At 38.7% G+C, this 10143-nt stretch overlaps 1 protein-coding gene across 3 annotated transcripts in view; it reads right to left on the reverse strand.

Annotated features, from left to right (window-relative positions):
• Positions 1–3510: 3510 nt before the first annotated feature.
• The window catches only part of LOC101864345 (ras-related protein Rab-9B), an 8124-nt gene continuing 1491 nt past the window's right edge, over positions 3511–10143 (reverse strand). For 2 of the 3 annotated variants that reach the window (XM_005110980.2, XM_005110979.3), the window contains exons 2-3: positions 8411–8603; positions 3511–6498 (exon numbers count right to left, since the gene is read on the reverse strand). In XM_005110980.2, coding sequence (XP_005111037.1) covers positions 6031–6498; positions 8411–8560 — 618 coding nt within the window. In that variant the 5' untranslated portion in view covers positions 8561–8603 and the 3' untranslated portion in view covers positions 3511–6030. The remainder of the gene's footprint in view (positions 6499–8410; positions 8604–10143) is intronic. The other variant, XM_035973062.1, reaches the window with a different exon arrangement.

The following is a 10143-nucleotide window of genomic DNA, read 5'->3' on the forward strand; positions in this document are numbered from 1 at the left end:
TGCCCTTATCTGAGAAGGCTAGGTGTTAGGTCTTACCTACCATAAGATATGGGGTGTGGCGGAAAGACGGCAGTAAGAAGGAGCAAAGAAGTAGCAGTAGAGTAGAAAGGCTGCAGTAAGAGTCAGGAGCCCAGAGGAGGGGGCAAAGGAGGTGAGGGAGTGGGGGGCAGAAGATGAAGACAAAAGCGGACAATAACATTGTAAGAGAACAAAATTTTATGTTCCTGTCTGGGTTCGAACGCGGGGTCTATTGAATGAGAGGCAAACACCGTAACCTCTAGAAACATGACAGCCCCCTTCCAGCCATCTGCATTTTGTAAAGAAGAAATCATGTGACAGACCAATAGAAACAACACGACATTTTAGAAAATTATTAGACCTACCAACAGCACCATCCAACCATCGGTTTCTCAACAGGCACACCAACATTCAAATAAACTATGAAAAAACCCCACTCAAATGTAAGTAAAATAATCAATTTATTTGAACTTCGTGTTTATGTGATTCCTTCAAACCACACATGATAGCCAACATGGGGGGGGGGGGGGGGGGGGACACAGAACAAGGAGGGGCCACCACTTTGACGGAAAGACCAGAAATAAGTACAGCACAGAACAGCATACAGTATATGTGATTGTTGCTCATGGACTGGATAAGACCAGTGGGAAATAAAATCGAATAGAACAAATTCTCTAACGTCAGCCAATTTATTTTAACATCATGCCACAATTCACTACCACACGTCGAAATACGTAACAACATTCATGAGTATCAATATATGTAAGGCGTTGTGAAATCAGGCGCTCCTCAAAATAAGAAAATCGAAAAAACAGGTATATTTCTGCGGGTTTAGCAATTTTTAAAAGAACTTTTGTTTTTTGGCTCAACACCTTGTATGTCCATTTAAAAACATATTTGAGTGGAATTTTACTCAGGCACTCTCAAACTATAGAAGTCACAAAACTTTGGCAGTCATTTACTTGCCAGTTTTATCTCTGAAACCAGGTGACCCCATCCTCTTTTCCATCAAAATCAAGGCGAATGTACACGCTTTAAAATAATTCTTTAAATACTAATAACTCCATACACCAAAAAACTGGCGAGCACCTGATTTCACAGTGCCTTGACACATACACACATATAAAGAGGGCTTCACTTAAAATTTTTAATTGATAGTGACCAAATTTTTCAAGGACAATACTAGTAGTGTCTTTTTTTTTTGTATGCCATGACCACTGTAGAGATTTCTTTTAAAGATAAAGAAGAAGCACACATTAACTTGACAACTATCATTTCACAAAGGCTGACCGTTGAAGGAAAGCAAGGTAGACAGACAGACAGACAGACAGACAGACAGACAGAAAAGAGCGGAGGTACAGAATAGAGAGACCTACCAGAACGCCTCCTTATAATCCACGTCTTTTTGGACACAAGGACGTCTCAACAGAAGACTTTCCTGACTAAACTGATGATTGTCTTCCAGAGTATTCCCTAGACACGGCCTTAAACAAGGTCCACTCTACATGTACAAGGTCTGACACTAACTGTACATGAGAACTTAAGTCCACAGGTTCGCTCACAATCACATTTCCTCGCCATCACTTAAAATTGCAGTATATCAAAATTTCGAAAAAATTTAGTAAGAGTTTTGCGGCACTTGAAACAATTAGGTTGTGTAAGTGCCGAAGGTTAGAGGCGCTGCAAGGGAGTAACAAACACAACAACATAAAAAAAGAGGAGAGAAAAGGACAATAAAAGTTTGATAGGAAGGACGGAAGGAGTTAACCACACCGGAGCACCCACCAACCATCCTTCACATTTCGAAAAAATACAAATCAAGTACGCTGTAGAGTTTCACGTTGCACATCAATCTGTCCTCGTCCCATTCCTCTTCTGAAACAGATTGAGTCAAATTAAACATTACACTGTATAACCATAGTGCTCTGAGCAATACAAAACAAGTTTTTTGCTTCTCCCAAAAACCTCACATTTTGACATACACTGCAGCATTAAATGACGGCAACGACATACTATTACCACATAATATGTTATGTATATAAGATACTGGTGGGAAAGAGAGAACCACATGGTTCTGTTCCACAAATACAGTATAACACAGATAGCTCGAATTCGTTGAGACTGGCCTCAGTAGTTCAAGGGATCTGTAGTTCGAGAGATATCTTACAATTACAAAGATAAAGAAGGAAAGAAGAAAAAAAACGGGACAGCAGGTACAGTTAAAAAGATGCCTGATTGCGAGTCTTCTGTGTTCAACCTATCCGTGTTATAAAATACTGTATAAGCATGTTGACAAAACAAAGACCTTATAAAGGAGGACAGCGTTGTGGCACACACACACAGCCAGGATTATGGTGCCCAGCTGAAAGCATGGTACTAATGACAGGTGATACAACTCCTTTATGACACGTGCCACAGAACACGACAGCAACAACTTATATAACACAGGAAAAACATGACACAACGCACATAATGACAGCAACACATGTGACACGGTATTGAACACAACACAGCTGACACAGGACACAGGCCAGAGAGCTAGCACAGTGTGAACCACTCAGCCCAGTCTGAAGCAAATCGCACAGAAATAATGTACTATTCCTCAAAAGCCTTTGACCAAAAATATAAACAGACGTACATAAATGTAGGCCTATATGGGGGAAAAAGAAGCACACCCGAACACAGTAAAGATCAGTTTGTGCTGAGAGAAAGTGAAAACAAGACAGGCTGACAGATAAGAAAAATAGAGGGAAGTTATAGAAGATGAACCTACCAGTGGTGCCCTCCACCCATCCCCGGAAAGTAAAATAAAACTAGAAAAAGGAAATTACTGTCACAAGAAGCAAGGAGACCAAATACACATGAACCATACCAATAATAAAAATTGACAGCAGCAAGATCAATCAAATATGCACAAAGAACTGGTCCCAAAACATTTTCCACAGTCAAAATACTGTTGGACCGATCTAAAACAAGAGCATCATGTGTATATAAAATAAATTGATGAATCAAAACGTCTAAGGACAGCTCTTACTTAAAGGTAAAGACGGCAAAATTCACGAGTGAAGACGTATCATGAAGGGCTCGGAGACATAAACAACGTCAAAACAATACAAACCTTGGGACAGCGTGAAGTACTCAGAAAAAATAGAAACCACTTTGCCGGAACAGCAGAACACAAACTAGGCTGGCACTACTCAAAGCAGGTAAACAAGACAAAAGCAGGTAAAGCATAGAGTCATAGAGAAAAGAGGCATCAATAAGTTTTATCACCCAGCCCATACACAATAAAATAGTGTGGAAACCTATACTATAGCCTTTCATCTGGAACAACAGACAAAGAACAAAAAGAACTGTAGAAACAAATTTTCCAAATGAAGTAAAATTTTGAAAAGTCATACAAAAGATTTTTTAAAAGAATTCTCCTCTGTAATCATTCTAGTAATCTTTGAAGAATTCAAAAAAGAAAAGAAAAGAAAAGAAAAACCAATGTACTGTATGTACATATTTTATTGATGCCGTTGACAAAGACCAAAAAAAATCAAAAGACAAATCATAGATAGATAACAAGTAAACATAGAAATAAATATAAAGCATTTGATCACAGCTTGGAATCTGTTACAAAAGTCAAATGACAGACACAGGCAAGAAACACTGTACAATGCAGTCAGCAATACATCAATACCAAAAAATCCAACATGCTTTCTGACTCAACCACAACTTTCATACAACAGGCAACAACAGGCAATGGTGCCACAACATTATCATTTCTTCAATCAACGCTCTTAAACTTCCACATCACTTCACAAACATTCTTTGCAACTTCTTCATTATTTGCCAGGTGTGTGCAACTGGAGAAAAACCAAGTATGGTGCAGTATGTATCAAATCACCTTCCCCAAATATTACTGGTGTAACTCTTTTATACATTATAAATTTTAAAAAGAGTAGTGTAAGCAGTTCTTCCGAGGGGTGAAAAGTATACTTGCTACTTGGAAACATGAATCCAAGCAGTTTAACACGTTTTCCAAAAACAATCTTACCACACAACAAAAGTGCAAGCTCATAAGGAACCCAACAAACCTAATATTCAACATCCAAAATATCTCATCTTTCAATGTTACATCTTTCTACATCCAAGTCAAATATCAAATTCTTTTAAATAAAATGTTCAAATTAAAAGTCTAAGAAATCTTTCAAACTCACATCTTTTTGATAAGGTCTCACAAAGTATAAAAAGAGATTAAAACAGGAACTTAAGAGAAATATAAAACACAAATAAAAAGGAAAAAATCAGTCGAAAACAGAAGAAAAAAACATCATCTGTTCATCAAAACATAAACCAAAGAGCAAACTGAAACTGAAACAAAGAAATTGATCACACATATACACACACCTGCCATGTCCAGAAACAAAATTTAACATGTCAGTTCATTTCACCAATTCCTATCACATCAAGTGAGAAACATTAATCTGCCTCGCAAGCAGTCAAAATACATCTTTGAAAAAGCCAAACAATTTGAAGATGGTACGCCTCTTGTCCATAAAAAACTATACAAACTTTTGTCATCTGTACCAAGAGCCATCAGGAGTGGGGAAAAGCTTAATCCAAACTTGACTCAACAAGATCTGAATCTCAAGGACAAAACTGTGAAAATTAATTCCAATTCTTTCATTCTAAATAAACAAAACTGAACATTTTAAGCTTTGATGACACTAGCTAGGGGAGAACACCCGTTACTTACCTTCCCCCTTCCACTTACCTCGACCCCCCCCCGCTCCCTAAAAACCCACACAAATTGATCTTAATGATTTTATAACATCCTTTTTTACTTTTAAACTTACTTCTATCAATGCACCATGACTGGAAAATAATTTAACAGGCATCAATCAGTGCCACGATTTATTCATCCTGTTTGCCTACTACAATAAAAAATCCCAACCATTCTTCTAAAAGTCTTCTCAGAGGTGACACACAACCTACACCTTGGAACCAATTAAAAAGTCTCGCAGTTCACTGAACTTTGTAATAAAAACAAAACACACTGGCTTACCAGAAGCATTCAGTCTGCATACCGGCAGCACATGACCTTATTCACACATCAAAATTTCGATTCTCCATTTTCCCACTGGTTCAGGTGACTATCTTTTATCATGACTGTATTCTGGTACCACAATCCACTGTTACACTAGAATCGAGTATCATTTTCCCTCATACTTTACGGCCACCACACTTCACACTGTCAATATGCCCTGAATTGATTCCTGCACCAGCCTAACCAGGAGAGATCATTTTGTTGTTATCCATTCTGCTGCATTGAACAACAACCAAGAAAACAGAAGCCAACATGAAAAAGCACACTAAAGCATAAGAATTACATTTGAGTATTAAAATGCCTTTAGGTATATATGTGAATTTATGTTGCTGGTAATTTCCCTCAGCATGAAAGCTTGCCACATCGTAAACAGAGTAAGCTTCACAATGGGCAATTAGCATTAAAACTAACAGAGCACATCCATATATATAAATGGAAATCCACTTCAAAGTTTTAATCTAAATCGTAAAATTTTAAACAACATTTTAAAAATCCAGCAATCACATTTTTTCCATTGCCAATGATTCTGTCGTTATTTCTTGAGAAAAGGAAATAGAAGGGAGCTTGCAAGTGTACCCATGAGACACGTCAGCGTGCGTCACTGGTCCGTCATACCTTTCTTGGTGTTGTTACACAGAACCAGTCATAGATAAGTTCCTCTGCAAAAGCCAGAACCTCGTCGCAAGCATTCACACAAACTTCATTCACCGTATCGCCCTATTCCCAGTCACTGACCACACGCAAATTGAAAACACCAGTGTCTTGTGCCAGAGAAGGTGAACTTTGGAACAAACCTTCCCGTGAGGACATGGAAGAAAATGCCCAAGGCTCTCTCCGAAGATCGTCTCAACAGTAAGACAGCCATGAACAGCACACAAGAGCAGAAATGAATCACCCTAATACACAGTTAGTCACTTTTAACTGCAGCATCCAGAGTTTGAAGACTTTGCCTTTTTGGATAGGTCCACCGCGTTTGCACTGTGCATAGGCTTCTCGTCCATTTGGTCCTCCATTTCGCGTAACCGGCCGACCGCCGATTTGAAGGCCATATCTACATTGGTTGAATCCTTCGCACTCGTTTCGAAATATGGGAGGTTGCCGTTGCGGGCACACCAAGAGCGGGCCGCCTCCTCCCCAACGTCGCGGGACGGCACGTCCACTTTGTTGCCCAGCACCAGGAAAGGGAACGGCGTGCCCTCCTGGATGTCGGCGTAGTACAGGAACTCCCGCTTCCACATGGGTAGATTCTCAAAGCTTTTCCGATCGTCCACGGCGAATGTGAGCATGCAGATGTCAGCTCCCCGGTAAAACGGCGTGCGCAGACTCTTGAACCTCTCCTGGCCAGCTGTGTCCCAAATCTGCATGGTGTAGTTCTCTCCGTCCACCTGTGGGAATAACAAGGATTTTTAGGATGAAGTGATGCCTTCAGGCACAAAGGACATCTTGCCCTGCTCCAAGCTATGACGATCATCATAGACTATGTGTGAGCGATAAATACTAACTTCATTTTTTTTTTTTTATGTTACATTTGAAAAGCGTAGATTTCAAAGTAATCTTCATATATGAGTGTTGCTATACCATTAATAATAGATAGCATTAGTATAGCGCAAATCCCCCCTCAAAAGCAAGCTCCTAACAGGGTAGTACATATTTTTAAAACCCTGAAACAGATGTCAAGTTTCGCTGTCCCTTTTTTTAAATACCCATAATTGATCTCTTAGTTTATATTTCATGGGGTTTTTAACAGAATAAAAAACTGTTGTCTTTCAAGCCAGCGAGCTGACATTCTGTGAGTACATTCCTAATCAAAATTTATGCAACAGTGATTTTAAAAACAATTTCAACTTTTCAATACACAGAAACTTTTTTGCTGTTCAGAAGTGGTCTTTTTACATTGCCACCGAGAGCCATTAGCAACAAAAAAAAACCCATGCTGCAGCAAGCCTGAATAAATTAGAGGAAATCTGTATTGTGCCATTGTATTGTCATACAGCTTTAAACAATATGTGTACTGAGATGGAAAGCATCTGGACAAGAGTTCCTGATTCTTTTTCTTTTTTTTAGAAAAGATAAAAATATTCTGTGAAAATCCAATATACATTGTCCCTACTCTAGCAAAATGGTACATATCTATTTTTAGCTACTTTTCAGATAAATGGAAAAAACTTCTATCTAGACTATTTATCATCTAATAATAGTAAAACTTGCCACAAATGTTTCTTTTGTCACTTGTCAGCGCATTTTTGTTTTGATTTTACCAAAGGATAGATTATTATAGTACCACCAAACAAAATAAAAGGCTAGATGCATTTTTGCACAACTATGAGTTACATGCTATTTGCCAGTACATTGACAACATAAAATATCTCCACTGTTTTCATTTATTTCATTGGCAAAAGGAGACAAAACTCATATATTATTAAACCAGACTGTCAATCTGAACTTTTGTACTCAGTCAACTAAAAGGAAAACTAAAACTGTTTAACTAATTTTAAAGAATTTCACATAATTTTGGAGTACACTCCACAAATAACCCACTGCGGTGATCACCCATACTTTTATATAAAATCAAGCTACATCAACATTGCTTGACATTGTTTCTACAGCTACTTCCTCTCTATGACAATCAGCAGCAATGATAATGCCTGTTCATCCTTTTCTCCCTTTACAGCACCAGTCCGTTACAAAAGAACAATATGAACTTTTTTGACAGACCATTATCCACTACCTTGAAGTATCAGTTATAACCCAAACCTGAGGAAAAAAATACTTTTACATGCATTTTAACCCTTATATTCCCCGCTCAATATACAAAATACCATCTAGTCTCTATTCCTTTTCTTTGACCAGGTCATAGCTGTGTAAAGCTCATTCACATTATAGTACAGGTGTCCTTATTTTTTTAATTTCATACTTTAAAGACAATTTTGTCATTGTTTCTTCAAAAAGATTTAGTGTTCTGCTCTGCCTCCCGGACTGCAGGGGATAAAGAAAGACAGAAAAGATAATACTATAAAGTAAGACTTTTATCCAATAGCTCAGTATTCCATTTCACTTTTGCTAGCCATTGGACAATCAAGGTAGTCTTTCTATCAATGAATCGAGACTTTTAGTTTAAATTTACCCTTTTTATATTTTGTTTTTATAGTCAAAGAACACAGCAGCCACAATGACATTCAACCCTCTGCTGTGCCATTGTATGACATTGTATGGTCCTTCAAAATACAGAAGAGTAGCAAGCAAAACAGAAAGGACAACCAAGACAAATGGCACAAACGCATGCAGTACAATACTCACCACAACATCTTTGTTGAGAAATTCCACACCAATCGTGTGGAAACTCTGTGCATCAAATTTATTGCTGACAAATCTGTTCATGAGGGAACTTTTTCCGACTCCTCCATCTCCCAGTAGCACCACCTTCAACAACTTCGACCGCCCCGACATGATAACACAATGGCCAATATCCTATGCTCAACAGATGACTGCTCTGCAAAAAATATATACATACAATAAAAAAAATCAACCATAGTTAAATTTAAATATATGATTCATTATTTATATCAACACTTACACTGTTTTATCTATCAACTAACCAGACCCTGAGACTCAAGCATGGTATCACTGACCACGAAAAAAAAAAAAAAAATTTTGGAAAAGTAATAAAAGGATTTTATTCTCAAAAAGACGCCACTTCCTTCAGATACTTGTAAGCCACTAGGTAATTATTAAGTCTCTGTACTATTATGTGCATAAAAATAGAGGAAAAGAATAGCTCCTACCCCTGAATGGGCATGAGGCGAGGACTCCCCCCTGACCTCTCGCAGGCCGATAAAATCACCTAGGCCCATGGTGGCAAAACGCATGTGGTTGGGAATGAATGATAATGTAAAAAAATTTTTTGCCTCTCAAGTAAAAAAAAATATGGCTCACTACACACATTACTGCGCGGGATGTGAGACAGGCCATTTGTTGTTTAAACACTTAAAGAAGGAAGGCCTCTCTCCCTGCACACAATAAATTTTATGGTTCAAGAAACAGAGAGCGTGTACGAACATAACGAGACAAGAGCATGAGACAATAAAAGCTTGTGCACAACGGTAGAAGGGTTGTAAATTATTCAGACAAAAAGGGCGAGGGCGTTAAATAGTGTTAACTACTAGATTCTAGTTCAATAATTAAGCAATCCAAGCTCTTTTCTTCACTTTCATTTCATTTTTTTTCTTTTATTGTTTTTCTTTTTCTTGTTTTTCTTGCCTCTTCTTTCCCTTTCTTCTTGAACATTTAGAGTTTGGAGAACCCTGCGGGGCAGTGCCACTGACTAGTGTCTTTAGGCCATTCCCAAAGGGGGACATTTTTTGTTACAGTAGAATTGTAAATGGGCTGATTCATCATGTCATGCTCATTACTGTGCCTGATCTACAACAGGGAACTGCTGCTTTTTCTTTCCTAATCCTTACTATTGTCATTTCCTTCTACTTCTTTTGTACGTTTGTCACACTCTTGTGACCCACTATTTCCGGGGTGCCTTGATAGTCGAAGCAGACCTTATGCTGTTGAAGCTAGAGAGGTGAGCAGAGTAAGTCTGATTCCCTGTAAAGACTTCTCTGTTGACACACACCCTTGGCGCTCATATGACCTTCTGCAGTTGCGAGCGCCGTAAAACTCTCTACTATAAAAAAAAAAAAGGAGTTTGAAGCCACAATAAAAAGAGCCAGAGAGCCAAAAAAATTCTCCGGCCCAGACCCGATCCAAAAGAGCCAAATTTCTGTGATTTTGCTCCAAACTGACAACACTGACAGTGACTATTATTTGGACCTGAACAGTGATGAAAACGATGCTGTGAAGTAGGGTTGGGTCGGGCTCGCAAAATTAGGGTCCACGAGTAACGAACTACTCGTTGGCACTACCCGCAAACGAGCGGACGGGTAACAAACTGTCCACTTGTGAAGAGTAGTTCTCTACTCGCTACACATCGAACAGAGACAACAGTTCGTTTAGCGAGCGAGCGGACGGGCGGACCGAGAGAC

Source organism: Aplysia californica, unplaced genomic scaffold, assembly GCF_000002075.1.
Source record: "Aplysia californica isolate F4 #8 unplaced genomic scaffold, AplCal3.0 scaffold00978, whole genome shotgun sequence".
Classification (NCBI taxonomy): Eukaryota; Metazoa; Mollusca; class Gastropoda; order Aplysiida; family Aplysiidae; genus Aplysia; species Aplysia californica.